The sequence below is a fragment of the Podarcis tiliguerta genome, assembly GCF_965153285.1.
Source record: "Podarcis tiliguerta genome assembly, chromosome: 8".
Taxonomy (NCBI): Eukaryota; Metazoa; Chordata; class Lepidosauria; order Squamata; family Lacertidae; genus Podarcis; species Podarcis tiliguerta.
In genome coordinates, this window is record NC_139541.1 from 4,705,736 (window position 1) to 4,725,529 (window position 19,794).

General features: G+C 49.9%; 1 protein-coding gene across 5 annotated transcripts in view; it reads left to right on the forward strand.

Moving 5' to 3' along the window:
* The window catches only part of GFPT1 (glutamine--fructose-6-phosphate transaminase 1), a 57,550-nt gene continuing 37,756 nt past the window's right edge, over nucleotides 1–19,794 (forward strand). For all 5 annotated transcript variants that reach the window (XR_014514469.1, XM_083453876.1, XM_083453878.1 and 2 more), the window contains exons 1-3: nucleotides 1–458; nucleotides 9,657–9,764; nucleotides 10,750–10,857. Coding sequence is in view for 4 of the 5 variants with exons in the window: in XM_083453876.1 (XP_083310002.1) it covers nucleotides 452–458; nucleotides 9,657–9,764; nucleotides 10,750–10,857 (223 nt within the window). In the remaining variant the exon portion in view is untranslated. The remainder of the gene's footprint in view (nucleotides 459–9,656; nucleotides 9,765–10,749; nucleotides 10,858–19,794) is intronic.

Sequence of the window (19,794 nt, forward strand, 5' to 3'; positions counted from 1 at the left end):
ACATTAACCTTATCGATCACAATTAACGCCAAGGGGGCGCCTCGTCGGGCCCCGCCGAGAGGCGCCTGCTTCCCCCTCCGCCTCCGCCCGAGCGCGGCCCTTCCGGCCTGCGGGGCTCCCCGCTCCTCCACCTGAGGCGGATGCTGATCCGGCTGCCACGTCGCCCCGAGTGACACGGCAGCCCGGAGGCCTGGTGAGGCGGCGGAGGCGGAGGCGGAGGAGGAGCCGGGCCCGCTAGGCCGAGCCGGGCCCAATCGCGGGCCAGGCAGGGAGCCTGCGCCCCTCGCCCGCCGCTCCTCTGGCCGCGGGAGGAGGAGGAGGAGGAGACGCCGTTGCCGCCGCCGCCGCCGCCGCCTCCTCAGCCGCCAGTCCCGCCGGCCCGTCAGCGAGGAAGCGCCTGTCCAGCCTCCGCGCCTCACAGCCGCCCAGCTCCGTCTCCTCAGGCGCCACCATGTGCGGTGAGGAAGGAGGGAAGGAAGGCGGCCGGTGGGGAGGGAGGGAGGGATGGAGGCTGCCCCGCCGCGAGGTGGGCGATGCTGAGGGGCCAAAGCTTCTCTCGAAAGGGTTGCCCGCTTCCCTCAGGGCAAACGGCAGCGGGTTGGGCTAGATGACCCTCGGGCCCCTTCGGCCTCTACGGTCGCATGCAGTAGCCTTTCCTCAGCCCATGTGCAGAGTGCGCCTGAAGAGGGGAGGGGGGGCGAGGCAAGGCCCTCAGGGCAGCACCTGCCTCTCTTGCCCCCCATTCTGAGCTGCTTCCTCCTCCACCTCCGTTGCTTGACTCCTCCAACTCTTTCGCCATCATTGTATATAGAGGGCCTTGTCAAAAGTCCGACGCTGGCTCTCTTGAGCATGTGCAGAGTGCCTTCGCCTTCAGGGTGGTTCGGAAGGGAGATAATAGGAGGGTAGTGGGGACAGTGTGAATGTGCAGATGGAAATCAGGTGGGTGAGAGAGATGGTTTGTTTACAGGCAACCCCATGCTTGAACATTGCAGAACATTTAGGAAACCTAATACAATGGTACCTCGGGTTAAGTACTTAATTTGTTCCAGAGGATCGTTCTTAACCTGAAACTGTTCTTAACCTGAAGCACCACTTTACCTAATGGGGCCTCCAGCTGCCACCGCGCGATTTCTGTTCTCATCCTGAAGCAAAGTTCTTAACCCGAGGTACTATTTCTGGGTTAGCGGAGTCTGTAACCTGAAGTGTATGTAACCCGAGGTACCACTGTACTGTAAGCAAAATCATGAAAATGATGAAGGGGGGGGGGGAGCTCTACAACTGGTTTAGCAATAGTGATCCAGTACTGTAGTAGTAGTAGTAGTAGTAGTAGTAGTTATAAAGTGGCATCAGTGTCTGTGTTGCTTTGAAGATCTGTAGCATAAGCAAAACACAGGTCTCTGCCCCAAGGAGCTTACAGCCTAAATCTCATGCGGGTGCGAAGTTGAAGGGGACAAATGTCTTGAGGGACTGGCGCAAGTGAGGCTTGTGGGGAAATTAGTGTGAGAGTAGACGAGTGTGTGATATTGGGAAAGCGGGTTTAGATTGCTGAGGATAAGGAAGGAGGTGAATTGGCAGAATTCAGCAGGGAGATATTTTCAACTTCGTTTCCCCGTTAAGCTTAGGGTGGCTAAATACAACAATATGGCAATATGTTAACCTCCTAGAAATATAAAGGGGAACCAGGGGTGGCAGCCATCTGTGCAGTAGACGAAGAGCATAGGTGTGTGTCAGACAGGTAGAAAATCAGATTTGCCTGTTCAGGAGCTTCTCCACACCAACCTCAGGGCTATCTGCCTTTCTAGCAACTTGTACTGAAGCTAGGGTTTGCCAGCGGTGTTGGCAGGTGGAAGGGCTGCTTCCATATCTCTGGCTTGCATGTAAGTTCTTACTCTTTACGTGGTGTTTGTTTTGCGCACTGAGCTGTTTACGGTGGTTCCAGAAAGATTTAATATTTCATTTAATCCCCATTTGACGTTGTGTTTGCACATTGCCTACAAGCACATCCTATTGATGCGTTGAAAGGTGCTGTTTAACCTTATTGAGTTTCAAAAGCGGCTTCTAATGTGGCACAGAAGAAGTGGGGACGTGGAATAAGAAGAGAGAGTCTTCTTATGTAGGCAAAAGGCAAGGGGTGTTTGGATCAGTTCTAGAGGCATCATCATTAATAAGATCATGGCTAATAAGAGATTAATTGGAAAAAAAAATATTTTGCAGCTTTTTTCTTTTTAAAAATGTTGTGAAATGACTGCCATGAAATACATATTTAAAATTCCAGAAAGAAGGAAAAGAAACACTTCAGAGCACAGCAAAAATGACATAACACAAGTATAAAGAAGAGATGCTAGACACATCATCTCTGGTGATGATGTTCCACTGTGTGGCACATAGTTAAACTATGGAACTCACTCCTCCAGGAGGCAGGAATGGCCACCATATTGGATGGCTTTAAAAGAGGATTAGACAAAGTCATGATGGAAAGGGCTATCAATGGCTGCTAGCTAGGATGGCTAGCCTCTGCCTTCATGGGCAGAGGCAGCAATGCTTTTGAAGACTGGTTGCTGGAAACCACAGGAGAGGAGAGACCTCTGATGCGCCATTCCTGCTTGCTGGTTTCCCACCGGCATCTGGTTGGCCGCTGTGAGAACAGGATGCTGGACTAGATGGGCCATTGGCTTGATCCAGCAGGCCCCCCTTCTATTCTTAAATTCATAAAGGGTGCAACTACAGATGAGGCTCCCTGATCTTCACTTTTTCAGAGAACTTAATGATAAGACTGCCTCATTATTATTTTAATAATTGATAGCTGTGTATAGCTCTTTTTGTGTTCACATGCATACATTTATCAACTGCTTTGAACAGTATATAAATTTTACGAAATAAATAAATTAAATCAAAACACATGACCCCACTCATCCTTACAAATTCCTTCTAAGTTAAATTGGTCAATATGATTCTCCCCATATTCCAAAGGACTAGGCGCTGAAGAAAAGCAAAATTGGCTTGCTTGAGGTCACCTAGTGAACCAGGACCTTCAGGTTGAGCCCTGAATTATCATTTGCATTCTCTTGGTGTGTAGACGTAGCATAGGTCTATATGTGCTTATTGAATCCCAGGCCATTGGGCCCATCTAGCCAATTGTCCACACTGGCACTGGTTCGCCTGGGTTTATAGCAAGAGTCTTTTCCAGCTGCACATGGAAGGTGTTGGAGATGGAACATGCTCTGCCATATATCAACTTCCCCATATATCCACTATTTTTTCGGCTTTCTTAACACGTAATGATTTCTATTGTACTCAGTCACCTTCAGGTATTGGTGTGGGGGTTTTTTGATGTGGGACACAGGTTCACGAGAAATTTCTCCTGAAGAGCAAAGTGAAGAAGAGCTGCAGTCACAGTTTGCTCATGTGCATTTAATGCTATGCAAATTTGCCTCAGAAAATGGAAAATGGGGCAGTGCTAAGAATAGAATAGGCAATTTATGCTATAAATAGTTTGCTGTGAGCACAGGGCAAGTCTTTCTGTGAATTCAATCTTGAGAATGTGTGGGATTCTCAGATTGCATAGCATAATCTATTCTTTGTCTACAAACATATCCTTTAAAATATTTCTGAATACAGTTATAGACTCTTGACTGTCTTGTTCCAAAATGAGAAAGCAAAATTTTGTGCCTTTAGTGTGATGGAGACTGACAAAGCCAGTGCCTTTTCTTCAGGTCATATTTCTGAGGGGATTATTTCTCTTGCATGGTTGAAATTGTAGGGTTTATTCCCCTTGCAGTTTCATCTTTACCCTGACATTTCTGCATCTCACTTGCTTATTCTTTGATGGAATAAGTATAATTCATCTATTGTTAACAGCCCAGGTAGAATGTAGATGTCCAGACAAACCAGTGTAGCAGATATATACCTTGCTCATAGTTGAATGTGAAACTCATAACCAGTTTAAACTTGCTGCAGAGGTAAGGATGGAAGCAAATCTTACAAGATCACTTTCTTTTAATAATTAAACTGGTGCAGCATCAAACTGGAATAATTTCAAACTCTGATACGTTATTCATAGCTTAGTGGGTTACACTGCCATGGGTGGGAGAGGGGGGTTGACTACAGGACTAAGAGCAGATTCCAAGCTTTGATTTATAGGTAAATAAGAAATGCCCGAACTGACAGAGCAGTTTTTTCCTGTTCAGCAAAATAGAGTGAGATTGTTGGCTCTTCGTAAATGGGTAGTTTGTTCTGGTTTTCAGTGTACAACTAAAATTTGGGACCTGACTTGCTGTGAAATTGTCCACCCTAGTAGAGCACACAGTGTTCATTTCTGACCATTTGGTTTGACTAAGTGTAGAGACTGGTGCTCTGTTTAACATCTGCAGTGAAATAAATATTTCTACTGTTGACATTAATTTGTCTGAGCAATTTTTATCCTGCCCTTCAGCGCAAGTGCTCTCATAGCAACTATCATAGCCAAAGGATCTCTCTCCACCGTGCCTCTTAACCCCAGTATGAGCTATGGGGCCAACCAAAACATTTTTGTTGCATGTGGTCTTTCTTTACCTTCTCTCTGTTCCTGTCTCTCTCCCCACCCCCTTTTAAATTTCCCCTGCATTCTATCATTCTTTGTTCTTTATCGTCTTCCAGAAAGCTTAACCCATACCTTAAACAAGTACAAAAGGAAGTGTGGCACCTGAACCAATCTGGTTTAGGCTGGGCTGCAATCTGGTCTCAACCCACCAGCTGAACCCTCATGTTTCACAGCCAGGTGTTGCCACCAGGAGTGAAACAAGCACCTGCTCTTCCTTCTGCTGGGTAACTTCCAATTTCTTGCTGATATCAAGCTAAGGAGGCCTATAGAATTCTTTTGACTTCAAGGTTACACAAACATAACCCTTCTTAAACCCCCCTATTTTTATCTGCATTCTGAAGTAGTGGCTTGCAGTAGTCATGGCTGAACACAGCTGAATGTGTGAATTCTAACTGGGCTGTCTCAGAAGAGGGACAGCAGGAAATAAACTACAGTACTTTAAAAGGGAGGATGATAGCTCAGTAGCAGAGCTTCTGCTTTCCGTGCCAAAGGTCCCTGGTTTGATCCCCACCATCTCTCTAGGTAGGTTAGGGCAGTGGTGTAGCCTGGGTTGTCAGCACCCGGGGCAAGGCAAGTAATTTGCGCCCCCTAACCCGGGGAAAGGCAAGTAATTTGCGCCCCCCCCCCCGCTGCACTGTCCCTCCCCCAGATAGTCCCTCACTCTCTCTCTGCACCGCACCGCACACCTGGCACCCTCCCCTCCACAGTGGGCGGCGACCCGGGGCAAGGCAAGTAATTTGCGCCCCCCCCCGCTGCACTGTCCCTCCCCCAGATAGTCCCTCGCTCGCTCACTCTCCGCACCGCACCGCACGCCTGGCACCCTCCCCTCCACAGTGGGCGGCGACCCGGCAGCTCGGATCGGATTCGCACAGCCAGCACTGCAGTGAGAGAGAGTGAGTGAGCCAGGTAGGGGCAGAGAGCTGCGAGTGCGAGCGCCGCCCCCCCCAGATGTTGCGCCCGGTGCGGCCGGCCCCCCCTGCACCCCCCATGCTACGCCACTGGGTTAGAGAAAACTCCTCCCCAGCAATGCTGCAGAGACCATGGCCAGTTGGTTTTGACGGGGCTATGGTCTGAAGTTTAGCTATAGAATTTAATGTTTTATCTATGGTGAATCACAGTTGCCCCCAGGCACGTTTTGGAGTTGCAAACTGCCCTTTAGGCAGCTCTGAGTGGGGCCATGTCTGGAGACCCCCAAGGGCAGCCTTGTGCTAGCCTTGCATTCTGCTGACTTCATGGGTCTATGCTTTCCTAGTGTTTGAAACTTAGGGAGCTGCTGCACTGCCAGTAGCAATTATTAGCGCAGATACCTAGCCTTACAGAAGTGACCTATTGGAAAACTTACAAAGGAAAACATAGTTGAAATACAGGATGTGACAGCTATGTTAAAAAGATGTTAGGAGGTTGGGCACTGATTCTTGTAATTTTGTAATATATTACTGTGATTTATGTGACAAATTATATTTGCTTCCAGACAATAAGGTAGAGAGCTTTGACCTGCCAAAAGTTGGTGATTCTTTTTCCCATCTGACCCTTTTAGGTGGTTCTCTAGATGAGCTAATAACAATTTTTCTTGGGAACTTATTTTCAACCCTGTCATCACAGAATTTACATAGAGAACATTTCCTCCTATGGACTATGATCTTATTTATGAGATGAATGAGTAAATTTATTTCACTGTAACATTTTACTTCCTTTCTTCTTTTCAACTCATGCAAATAAGGAAGTGGTCTTGGGAGTGTGCTATGTATGATTAGTTGGTAAAAATATGTGATTAGCAGCACACCTTAAAATTAGTGTAGTGCTTGTACACTTGGAGGGAGCAAGGGCTAAGGTAGGGTTGCCATATGTCCAGAGTTTCACAGACATAGCTGGGATTTGGCCATCAGAAACAGTGTCTGAGTAGAAAGCGCTGAAATGTCAGGGAAACACTGGACGTATGGCGACCCATGTTGGAAGTGTAGATGTTGGCGAATTTCATTAAAAATAGCTCGAAAGCGTCTTTCTTTTTTTGAGATTGGGCAAAATGAAAAAAGCCATGCATCAGAATGATTTGCAATATCCAGCCAAAAATTATGAAACCAATAGTACGATAGGGGCTTCAAACTGGTTTTGAACAATATATCAATATATCACCTAGCCATGAACAATACATCTGTGGAATGTGCTTCTTTCCCCCTGGGTCAACCAGTGTTGGCTTGCCTTAGTAACTAAGAAATCCCACAGCTTTTTCGGTGTCTCCAACGCTTGTGGTATAAGGCTGGCACTTCTTCAGGCATGGTGTGAATTTGGGGGTGTGTGTGTCTTTCTCTGATTCCATGCTCTCACCAGAGCCAAAGATATGCTTGCTGGTAAATCACAGGTCAACATTTGTCCCTAGATGAGGGACCATAAGCTGCTAGGAAGAGGAAGAGGAAAGGGATGAGGGTGTCTGGTGAACTGAAAGCACACCATGGTAACAGGCTGCTAATGCTATGTGGGGCAGATCTTTGGCTATAGATAAATGAGCAGTGTTTGCCCACATGGTCTTGCTGACCCACCGCAGGCACCTTGTTCACATGCTTCTGACTTATGTGAGTAATATGAATACTGAAGCAACCTTGAATGATGGCTGGACTGAGCCAGGGAGCCAGTGAAGTCTTGAGCAAGAAAGTGGGCCCTTTTCCTGAGGCAAGAGTTCAGGGGTCAGCAAACTTTTTCAGCAGGGGGCCAGTCCACTGTTGCCCAAACCTTGTGGGGGGCCGGACTATCTATCTATCATCTATCTATCTATCTATCTATCTATCTATCTATCTATCTATCATCTATCTATCTATCTATCTATCTATCTATCTATCTCTATAATGAATGAATTCCTATGCCCCACAAATAACCCAGAGATGCATTTTGAATAAAAGGACACATTCTACTCATTCCTGGACCGTCCGCGGGCCGGATTGAGAAGGCGATTGGGACGGATCTGGCCCCTGGGCCTTAGGTTGCCTACCCCTGCTGTAAGGATTAGCCTAGGCAAGATTGAGAATTTTGAGACTCAGTCTAGTTGTGAGGACAGCAGAGCTCTCTGTTTAAACCCAGATGTCCTCCAGTCCAGTTACGTAGAAAGGGGCAGGGAGTAGCGAGGTCTCTCCCCATTGCTTACATCCCTCCAGTTCATGCATTTTTCTTGCATCTGACTTTCAATATTGGAGCATGTCTAAGGAGAAGAGCACCTGGTGGGATAGACAGACTTTCAGCAAGATCAATTGTGCCAGTTCCAAGAGTTAATCAGTCTCTTCTTTGTTTTTTCTTAGTTATATTGAGATGGGGAGGGTTCCAAAGCTCTTCTCTTGAGTTGGAATGCTTTACTGCAGTGAAGTGCTCGTAATTTCTAACTTTGTTGGCTATAATGAAATTGAACACTTCCTTGTAGCCACCGGGAGTTGGCAACCTGTCTGAAATCCTGATAAACTGGAATATCGTGACTTAAGCTCCCCACCCGACTTTCTCCCCTGTTTCTTGTGCCTTGCCCACTTTCTAAGAAAGTGCAAGTACAGCAGTGCCCTTTCACAGAGGGAGTTCATGCATGGAGATTATAAGGGATTTCCTTATAAATCTCAAATGCGGTACCTATTGAGCATGCAAGTCATTATTGTGACAAGGCAACTCATTTGTTGTGCTTGAGAGGTAGGAGCACATTATTGACTTTCCAGGTGCTATTTTCTGAGACTTCCCAGGAATTGTGGGATCCATAGATTTGTTATTGCTTGGGGTTGACCCATTGGGTTTACTCTGATTTGAACTAGCACTGAATACAGTGGTGCCCCGCAAGACGAATGCCTCGCAAGACGGAAAACCCGCTAGACGAAAGGGTTTTCCGTTTTGGAGGTGCTTCGCAGGACGAATTTCTCTATGGGCTTGCTTCGCAAGACGAAAATGTCTTGCGATTCCTGGGGTTTTTTTTTCCGCTCCCCACCCCCTTTTTCTAAGGCACTAAGCTGCTAATAGCCTTTTAGCAGCTAATCCGCTAATCCCTTAAGCCTTTAATAGACGCTAATAGCCGCTAAACCGCTAATAGCCGCTAAACCGCTAATAGCGCTAATCCGCTAATGGGCTTGCTTCGCAAAATGAAAAAACCGCTAGAGAAGAGACTCATGGAACGGATTCTTTTCGTCTTGCGAGGCACCACTGTATATCCCACAGTGTCTAAAAAGTAAAAGCTCCAGAATGTGGGGTGTATTTTTCTCATACAGATGGTAGCAGAGATGAGGCCTAAATCAGGTGATCTGGTGATCTGAGATAATTTAAAAAATCCACAAGAAGCCTGCTAGATTTTCTAGGACCAAATCGAAGAAGGGTTTTTTGGGGGGTTTTTTTGAAGGAAGGCTGTAATGCAAACTCAAAATTCTTTATCCTACATCTTTGCACTCCATTCTCATGTTTGCAGTGTGGAGCCACTTCATTGCACTCATCTAGAATATGTTTTATACTTTTTAATGGTTTTTAAATTTTATTTATTATTTTATTTATATCCCAGCCTTCCTTCAAAAAACCCTATCTTAATGGATCCTTCTCTTGTCCCTGCAGTTGCTTTTACATTCGCTCTGTTTTACTTACAATTTTAATTGTGTATATGCACATTTTTTAAAAATATGCTTGGGAGAAATGTAGCAAAAAAAAAGTGTGGTGCTTTTTCTTCTTGTAGCTTGTAATGTTTTATAAAAATGAGTTTATTTACAACACTTTTGGGGCTGTGCTAATAGAAATCCTACACAAGCGCTGTTTCAGTTCATAGGTGGTTACAAAGTGAAATGCAGTATTGCATGTACAGTGGTACCTCAGGTTAAGTACTTAATTCGTTCCGGAGGTCCGTTCTTAACCTGAAACTGTTCTTAACCTGAAGCACCACTTTACCTAATGGGGCCTCCCACTGCCGCTGCGCCGCCAGAGCATGATTTCTGTTCTCAATCTGAAGCAAAGTTCTTAACCTGAAGCGCTATTTCTGTGTTAGCGGAGTCTGTAACCTGAAGCGTATGTAACCTGAAGCGTAACCCGAGGTACCACTGTATATAGTCTTTGTTTTAATTTCTAATCAATCTTGCAGGCATCTTTGCTTACCTGAACTACCACGTTCCCCGGACAAGACGGGAGATCCTGGAGACCCTCATCAAAGGGCTTCAGCGACTGGAGTACAGAGGATATGACTCTGCTGGTAAGCTGCTCACCCTGTCCTTGGATTCCTTATCTTTCAAACTTTTTTTTCTGTGGATGTGGTTTTAAAAGTATGTGGTTGCCAGTAAAGTCATGGTCTGCAGTGTGTAAGAAGCAAGGCTTGGTGTGACTTAGTCCACCTTTCAGTTCACATGCAACAAGTTTACATGTTTAGTTGTATATCTTGGACATAAACCGTTATGTGCACAGGTATTAGGGACGCGGGTGGCGCTCTGGGTTAAAGCCTCAGTGCCTAGGGTTTGCCGATCGAAAGGTCGGCGGTTCGAATCCCTGCGGTGGCGTGCGCTCCCGCTGTTCGGTCCCAGCGCCTGCCAACCTAGCAGTTCGAAAGCACCCACGGGGGCAAGTAGATAAATAGGGACCGCTTACTAGCGGGAAGGTAAACGGTGTTTCTGTGTGCGGCTCTGGCTTGCCAGAGCAGCGATGTTACGCTGGCCACGTGACCCGGAAGTGTCTTCGGACAGCGCTGGCCCTTGGCCTCTTTAAGTGAGATGGGCGCACAACCCTAGAGTCTGTCAAGACTGGCCCGTACGGGCAGGGGTACCTTTACCTTGCACAGGTATTTGGGTGAAGTTTAAATCTCATTAGGCTTTTTGAGATGTCTTTTCCCGATGAAAGAAATCTCCTTTTCCTCACAGAAGCTGTATTGTTTGACAAGAGTCTAACGGCTAACATAACTGACCCTGTGCAGTTGGAATGCTTGGATATTCTTCAGTGTCCCAGCAATGCAGCCCAATGGCTAAAAGGGAACATCTAGGCAATGTTATGTTTCTAAATCTTGCACTGGCTTTTCTTGTAGTAATGTATAGCCATAATGTTCTGTATGTTCTGAAACCCTGCAATTTTATTCTAGCCCGTAGAAAAATGATTGTGGAAGTTAGGTTAGTGATCTTGGAAAGCAGAACAATTAATATTTCAAGCCAAATGAGGTGTGTGTGATTCACTTTAATTTTTCTGTGTATTAGGAGTTGGAATTGATGGAGGCAATGATAAAGACTGGGAAGCCAATGCTGGCAAAATTGCACTCATCAAAAAGAAGGGGAAAGTGAAGGCTTTGGATGAAGAAGTGAACAGTAAGTCCAGTCCTACACAATCCACCTTTTCTCCTTGGTGGTCTTTGTTCCTGATCTCAATACCATTCAGCAACCGTCTTTCAATGTATTGTTAGGTACAAACTGAAAACACTTCCCAACACGTGCTGTGCTCATTGGTATACTAAATGATAAACTATATATTCATTTCTATAATGCAGTTCTCAGATAAATCAAATTTTCTAATCCTCCCTGCACGTCTGCCATGCCTGTTGAGAGCAAATATAGAGATAAAGCATGATCCCTTGTTGGGTCATTCTTTGGCCAGTTAGACTCAGACATCTCAGTCACCTTTGGAACACAGACTCTTTCTCTCTCTCTCTCTGGCTATAGTAGAGGCAGCATGAATAGGGAGAATGGTAGTGGAGAGTATTCATGAAGAAAAAGTGATCACAAGATAGCGGAATTCACATACTCTGCATTGTCTTGTTCATCTCCTTCCAGAGTGGACAGCTGAGACTTCATTTCTTGTCTGTTACTGATAAACTAGTGTCATATAAACTGATAACAGCAGATACCCAGACCACCTTTGTCAAGTGAGAAACTACTTGTCAGAGCTGGCTCCTGGTCCCAGCTCACAAAGGACCAACGCTGGCCGGTAGTAAAGTATCAAAGTCTTTATTGAAGAATAGTTTCCATTTCCAAACCTCAGCGCCCCAGCTCTACGTCCAGAGTTTAGACCGGCGAAGCTCCGTCTGAATCTCCGCCCCCTGTGCACCAGTTTAAGACTCTAATCTTACTCCACCTCTCCCTTCTCTCCTTTCTCCGCTGGGTCCTACTGCCCCCCGGGGTCTCCTCCCTCCTGGACTCCTCTGACGCAGACGTGGACCCTCCTGACTCCTCCCGCTCTCTTCGGCGGGCTTTAGGACTTGGCTCCCTACCCGGGCTGCCAACTGTGCCGCCTTCCTGTACATTTGAACTTGGCGCGCGCGCGCGTTTAACCTTCCTCTTAACCGTTTCCTCGCTCCCTGACAGAGGCGTGGTCAATCCTGCCTCATGTTCTCCCGCTGGTAGCGCGCCGCCTGATCCCGATGCCTGGGACTCCTCCCCCCTACTTCCCTCTGGTGTGGACGCTGGTCCCGATTTCCAGCTGCTGCTCTCTGAGTCCCCTCTGGCCCCTTCTCCCTGAAGTGCCCCCCTGGGTACTCCCCTTGCCCTGACCATGGGAGCCCCTCTTTGTGAATCCTCTGATTCACTGGACAGACTCAGAGACCTCGGATCGCTGTCATCGCTGACATTTCCTTCGGACTCCTCCCCTTCGCTCTCCATTTCCTCCCTCTCCTGTGCCTCTGCTCCTGAACCCCTGACATCCATCCCCCCCTCGAAGCCCCCCCTTCCGCCCTCCCCTTCCTCAGGTGTGGGTGCTGGGTGCTCCGTCGTTGTGGGGGTGAGTGGCGGATACAGTTCGTCCCCCGTGGCGTGCATCCAGCCGGATAAGTCCGGCTCGTCCTCCGTGCTCTCGCCGACCTCGATTTCCTCTGCTTCCATCTCTGTGCCGCCGTGCTCGAACCCAAGGTCCTCCCCCAGCATGTCCATGTCCATCTCTCCCTCTGTCACCTCTGGATCCGTTGCCTGCCAAGGACCCTCCAGCCACCTCCTGCTCCACCTCTCCTCTGGTTGATCGTCCCACCAAAACGAGCGGTCCGAGGCAAACTCCGAGGGCGATCCCTCCGGGGAACGTGTTTCTATTGCCGGTTCTTCGTCCGAGGTGAACCCCTGGAATGTGCTGGTTGAAAGCGTGGGTGTGAAAAGCCAGTCGTCGAAATACTCGGCTGGCATGGGCCTGTGTGGGAACAAGGCATGAAACTCCTCCTTGAGAAGAGGCTCGTCCAGGGCATAGTCCGGCACCCAACGGTTGGCGCTGGCCGGGGTACCTTCACTGGCGAGAAAATATTCTACTCCCTCTTCCCCCCATCTCGAGTCTAAAATCTCTGTGACCTGGTTGATGGGCTCCCCTCTTGGCGAGTCCCTCCTTGGGGGCGTCTCCCTATACGGGTCTGGTGCCGTGCCCTGCGCCTGAAATCGGTGAGGTGCTTTGTAGGGCGTGAGCACAGACCTATGGAACACTGGGTGCATTCTGGATCCCTCCGGAAGTGTCAACCGGAAGGCCACTGGATTGATCTGTGCCTCAACTTGATAAGGTCCTAGCTGCTTATGTCCGAGCTTCTTCTTCGCTAATGATCTGGTCGGTACTGCTTGGGCCGCTAACCACACCCAGTCTCCCACCTGTATGTCCTCCCCGACCCTTCTGTGTTTGTCAGCCTGCAGTTTGTATGCGTGCTTAGCAAGTTCTAACTGCCTCCTCAGCTGTTCGTGAACTTCCTGCAATTCTGACGCTAAGACTTCCGCTGCCTGTGGCTCCCCCTCCCCCAGTCTCTCTAATCCCGGGAAGGTTCTGGGGTGCCTCCCGTTGTTGGCGAAGAACGGTGTCACCCCCGTGGACACGTGCTTCGTGTTGTTGTAGGCGAACTCCGCGAGCGGCAGGTAGTCCACCCATGTTGCCGGCTGCTGATTTGCATAGCATCTCAGGTACTGCTGCATGATGGCGTTGACGCGCTCCGCTTGTCCGTTGGTCTGCGGGTGTCTTGCCGACGCTAGGTTGATCTTGACGTTCAGGAAACCCATCAGCTTCTGCCAGAAGTTCGAGATGAACTGCCGCCCCCGGTCGGACAAGATCGACCGTGGCAGGCCGTGCACCCTGAAGACGTGGTCTATGAATAGTTTGGCGGTCTGTTCCGCCGTGGCCACCTTCGCGCACGGAATGAAATGGGCCATTTTGGTGAACATGTCCACCACCACTAGCACTGCCGTCTTGCCCCTCGAGCTGGGTAAATCCGTGACAAAGTCCAGGGCCACCCTCTCCCACGGTTCGCTCGGTGTCTGCAGCGGTTCGAGCAGTCCCGCCGGAGGTTTGTGCACTGACTTGGCCCTTTGGCAAGTGTCGCACCTCGAGACGTACTCCGCGACTTCCCCCCGCATCTTGGGCCACCAAAAATCTCTGGCTACTAATTCCGCCGTCTTCTCTTTGCCAAAGTGCCCGGCGGTGGGTGCGTCGTGCAACTGCTGCAGTACTTTCGCGCGTAGGTCGTCTCCCGGTACGTAGAGGGCCCCTCTGCGGATGAGCAATCCGTCGCGTATCTGGAACTCGTCGTCCTTCACCGTGCCCTTGTGCACCTCCTCCATCTTAGCTTGTGCGAAGGGGTCCTCCTGCAGCGCTCGACGGACAGCATCCAGGTCCACGGTTGCTGAAGCGCACGCCCACGCTTTCGGTGCGAAAATGTGCTTGGCCGCTGCTGGTGCCGCCTCTTCGAGGTATTGCGGCTTCCTGGACAGTGCATCTGCCATGATGTTGTTGTCGCCTGGGATGTACTCTATCCGGAAGTCGAAATCCGCAAAGAACTCCGCCCATCGGATGTGCCGCTGGTTCAGGAACCTTGCCGTACGCCAGTACTCCAGGTTCTTATGGTCCGTGCGAACCTGCACTGTGTGTTTGGCTCCGATGAGGAAGTGCCGCCACGCCTTGAATGCTGCATGAATGGCCAGCAACTCCCTGTCCCAGATGGTGTAGTTCTGCTCTGACTTGCTGAGCTTTCTGGAGTAGAATGCGCACGGTCTCCAGTCCCCATGCGGGTCCTGCTGCAACAGTACTGCGCCCACGGCTCTGTCTGAGGCGTCCGTTTCAACTCTCATCGGTCTGCTGGGATTCACATGCAGTAGCTGCTCTTCGGACGAGAAGAGCCGCTTAAGGTTCTGAAAGGACTGCTCCGCTTGCTCCGTCCAGATGAACTTCTTCGTCTTGGAGCTGAGCGTGTCGGTAATGGCCGCTGTCTGCATCGCGAACCCCTTGATGAACTTGCGGTAAAAGTTGGCGAAACCCACAAACCGCTGGACCTCCTTCTGATTGCGCGGGCTCTTCCAGTCCAACACTGCGCGAACCTTGGCGCTGTCCATGGCGATCCCCTTGTCCGACAACTTGTAGCCCAGGAAATCCACCTCCTTCCTGTCGAACTGGCACTTTTCCAGCTTGGCGTACAGCCGATGCTCCTGCAGTCTCTGCAGAACTTCCTTGACGTCTCCCTCGTGGGTCTCCTCTGATTCTGAGAATATCAGGATGTCGTCCAAGAAGCAGACGCATTTCTTGTAGAGGAGGCCCGCCAGGACGTGATGCATGAAGGCTTGAAAACAGTGAGAGCCATTTTGTAAACCAAAGGGCATAACTCTGTATTCATAGGTGCCCAAAGGCGTGAACATGGCAGTCTTCCACTCGTCGCCTTCCCGTATGCGAATCAGGTTGTACGCCCCTCGCAGATCCAACTTTGTGAAAATGCGTCCTTTCCGCACCGTTGCGAGCAGGTCATCTATCTTGGGCATGGGAAAGGCCCTGGGCTTGGTCTTGGAATTTAAGAGCCTGAAATCCACTACAAGCCTCTTTTGGGGCGTGTCCTTTTTCTTCACAAAGAATACAGGACTGCCCCCCACTGCCTTTGACTCTCTGATGAAACCGCGCTTCAAGTTGAGGTCTATGAACTCCCTGAGCTCCTGCAGCTCGTCTTCAGACATAGAATACAGTTTCCCGGTTGGCAGCGTCGCCCCTGGCAGGAGGTCAATCTTGCAGTCATAGGGCCTGTGGGGAGGCAGCTTGTCTGCTTCTTTCTCGCAGAAAACCTCCAAAAACGCTGCGTACTTGCGTGGCACTGCTTGCAGCGTGCCTAAGTGTAGCTGCGCTTCACCCTCTTCCTCCTCCGGGCCAGGTAGGATGCAATGTTCCGCGCAATAGGATGAGCCGAAGGTCAGTTGGCGCTGGTACCACGCCAATGCTGGGCTGTGCCTGTGCAGCCAACTCATGCCCAAGACTACAGGCGTGTCCGACAGGTGGGTGACATTGAAGCTGATGACTTCTCGGTGATTTCCAATTCGCATCACCATGGGAGGCGTTTGTTGCACCACTTGCCCCCCCAACAAGTCTCTGCCATCCACCGTGACAACCTTCAGAGGCAGCGTGGCTGGCAGTAGTGCTATATTGTGCTGCTGAATGAAGTCCAGTGCTATAAAGTCTGCGTTGCTGCCAGAGTCAATGGTGATCGGCACTTCCAGAGTGCGTCCATTGGGCAGTTGGAGTGACGCTGTAAGCTGCACCACTGGTTTGGGTGGGAGGGGGTCTGTGGGCTGCAAAATTGCTGGGGATTGCTTCATTGACTTGTCTGGCTGGACCCCAGTACTTCTTCCTCCAGCCAGACTCCGTCGTTTCCCTGCTGCGGTGCCCTCTGTTGACTTGCGTCTGTCACTGTTGCCGAGGCTGCAGTGTGCTTATGGAGCCTCTGGGGACACTCTTTCGCCATGTGCTGAGCACTGTCGCAGATGTAGCACTTCCTGTTCCCTCTAGGAGGCTTCGTTTTGACTGCTCCCGGTGTTAGGGCTCTGGTAGCTGACTGAGCCTTAGCACCTCCAATCTCCATAGGTTCTTCTCCCCCTCCCTGCGAGGGTGTGGATTGCGCATGCGCTGCATCTTTGAGAGAGAGGGGAGGTGCTCTGGCTGGCGCCCTTCCCCAACGTCCTTCTTCTCTGTTCCAAGGACGTTCCTCCAGATGCACCCCGATTTCCAGCGCCCTCTGGACCACTTGCTGGGTGCTCCTTGGTCTCTCCCCCCTTCCAATCTCAGCTTTTACATCTGCATTCAAGCCCTCCCAAAAGAGGTCTCTCACTGGCGCAGAATCTTTTTCCCATCCCAGTGCATGAACTAATCCGAAAAAGCGTGCATGGTACTGCCTCACACTGGCTCTGCCTTGTTTAAGTCCGTGTATGTCTCTCCTGGCAATATCGATGTCTATCTTTGATAAAAAACACGAATCCATCGCTTTAATGAAAGCCTTCGCATCTTGGAGCGCCGGATCATTATCTCTCCATAAATTCCTCAGCCACGTTTTGGCCTCCCCATGCAAATGGGACAAGATAAACCCCACTTTCTCTCTCTCATCTCTAAAGTCTTTTTCTAGCAGATCCAGCGCAAACAGCAGGTCGGCTCTGAAGTTGGGGTACTGCTGTAAACTCCCGTCGAAATGAGATACCAGACTGCCTCCCCTCCTTCCCAGTCCAATGCCCTCTGACTTGGGTCCCATTTGCCCCAGTGTAGTGAGCGCTTCCAACCTGGTTCGGAGATCTCTGCAGGCTGCATCCATTTCCTCTTCCCTTTTCTTGGAGGCCCGTACCTCCGCGTTGAGTTGAGTTACTGCATTTCGCAGTTCTGCCAGTTGCTGTTCTGGATTCATCTTGCCAGATTTGTGTGAGCTCTCGAAGCACCCCTCCTCTGTCCTCGCCGCTCGACTCACGTGGCGAGGTTCTTGGTGCCAAAACTAGGAGACGGAGCTTACTGTCAGAGCTGGCTCCTGGTCCCAGCTCACAAAGGACCAACGCTGGCCGGTAGTAAAGTATCAAAGTCTTTATTGAAGAATAGTTTCCATTTCCAAACCTCAGCGCCCCAGCTCTACGTCCAGAGTTTAGACCGGCGAAGCTCCGTCTGAATCTCCGCCTCCTGTGCACCAGTTTAAGACTCTAATCTTACTCCACCTCTCCCTTCTCTCCTTTCTCCGCTGGGTCCTACTGCCCCCCGGGGTCTCCTCCCTCCTGGACTCCTCTGACGCAGACGTGGACCCTCCTGACTCCTCCCGCTCTCTTCGGCGGGCTTTAGGACTTGGCTCCCTACCCGGGCTGCCAACTGTGCCGCCTTCCTGTACATTTGAACTTGGCGCGCGCGCACGTTTAACCTTCCTCTTAACCGTTTCCTCGCTCCCTGACAGAGGCGTGGTCAATCCTGCCTCATGTTCTCCCGCTGGTAGCGCGCCGCCTGATCCCGATGCCTGGGACTCCTCCCCCCTACTTCCCTCTGGTGCGGACGCTGGTCCAGATTTCCAGCTGCTGCTCTCTGAGTCCCCTCTGGCCCCTTCTCCCTGAAGTGCCCCCCTTGGTACTCCCCTTGCCCTGACCATGGGAGCCCCTTTTTGTGAATCCTCTGATTCACTGGACAGACTCAGAGACCTCGGATCGCTGTCATCGCTGACATTTCCTTCGGACTCCTCCCCTTCGCTCTCCATTTCCTCCCTCTCCTGTGCCTCTGCTCCTGAACCCCTGACACTACTGAAGTTCCCAACCGTGGATTTATTCACACGCATCGCCAAACCATGGTTTAATGCTGCTTGAGTGGCCTCATGTGTGTTCCCCTCCCTCCCTCACATTATGTCAGGCACAGGCAGACTCCGGCCCTCCAGATGTTTAGGACTACAATTCCCATCATCCCTGATCACTGGTCCTGTTAGCTAGGGATGATGGGAGTTGTAGTCCCCAAACCCGGAGGGCCAGAGTTTGCCTATGCCTGCATTATGTGCTCCAATACAGGTTACTTCCTCTTTAGCACATACCAGAATTTGCTGTTTAACTAGCCAACTATGGTTTGGGCTTGCCCTCCAAACTGGGACCACCAACCAAACCATGTTTGGAAGCTGGTTTGCAGTCCTGCGTTGGAGGGCACATACAAATCATAGTTCAGCTGTTAGGGAATTTGCAGTAAAGGCAAAAGTAAAGAATTAAAATGGAATGTGTGAGTAGAATGCTTGTTCATATTGCAGCCAATGATTTAGCAATGATACAGCAGTCATGTATTTCTGTTGCTGCTGGTCTTAGAATCATAGAATTTTAGAGTTGGAAGGTATCCTGAGGATCATTTAGTCCAACCCCCTGCAATGCAGGAATTTGCAGCTGTCCCATACGGGGATCGAACCTGGAACCTTGGCATTATCAGCACCACACTCTAACCAACTGTGCTATCCAGGTCTTAGGAATTGTTTAAATCAAATGTTGATGCTCTAAGCATGGTAAATTGATACAGTCACAAAATAAGATGGTCTTTTCTTAACTTTCCATGTACTAGAAAAATGCAAGTATTAAATTGGTATGATCTCTGGGTGGGAAAACTGTAAACAATGGAGAAGCAAACATCTCATGTTTTGCGTTCCGTTCAATGCCCTCTAGTCAGGAAACAACAGTGTGTGCTAATATTGTGGATAATACTTTGTTTTAAACTATGGTTGTTTTCAGAGAGGCATGGTGGAGGACCTCTGCATTCTGGACAATGGCGTAGCGTGGGGGTGCAGGGGGGGCCGGCCGCACCGGGCGCAACATCGGGGGGGGGCACTCGCACTCGCAGCTCTCTGCCCCTACCTGGCTCACTCACTCTCTCTCACTCACTGCAGTGCTGGCTGTGTGAATCCGATCCCAGCCGCCGGGTCGCTGCCCACTGTGGAGGGGAGGGTGCCAGGCGTGCGGTGCGGTGCGGAGAGAGAGCGAGGGACTATCTGGGGGAGGGACAGTGCAGCGGGGGGGGGCCCCGCAAATTACTTGCCTTGCCCCGGGTGCTGACAACCCACGCTACGCCACTGATTGTGGACTTACTTTTATCTTAGATGTTGCTGACTGAGTTGGCTGGCTTTAGTCAGAACTTAGGTCGGGGTGGTTGACGTTTTTTGTCCCAAGCCACATTCCCTTCTGGACATCCCAATGGTGGGCAGGGCCAGAAGAAAAAGTTGGTAGAGTAATGAATTTAAACTTTGCTTTTGTTCATGAGGCTGGTTTCTACAATCACTCATGCCCCTGTCCGTCTGCCGTCCAGATCAGCAGGGGGTGTGATTAGAACTGAGATACACATTTCAGCCAGGCAAAAACACTCCAGCAGGGTGCAGAGTATGGCTGGTATGGGGGGTGGTGGCCTGGGGAGACTCCTGAGGGCCAGATGGAGAGGTCTGAAGGGCCACATTTGACCTTTAGCCCAGAGTTTCCCCACCTATAATTTATGTGTTGGTGGAAGTGGACCACTTAACACATGCAAAAGATCTGTAAATGTTAGAAAAGAGCTCACATTCATGAGTACCC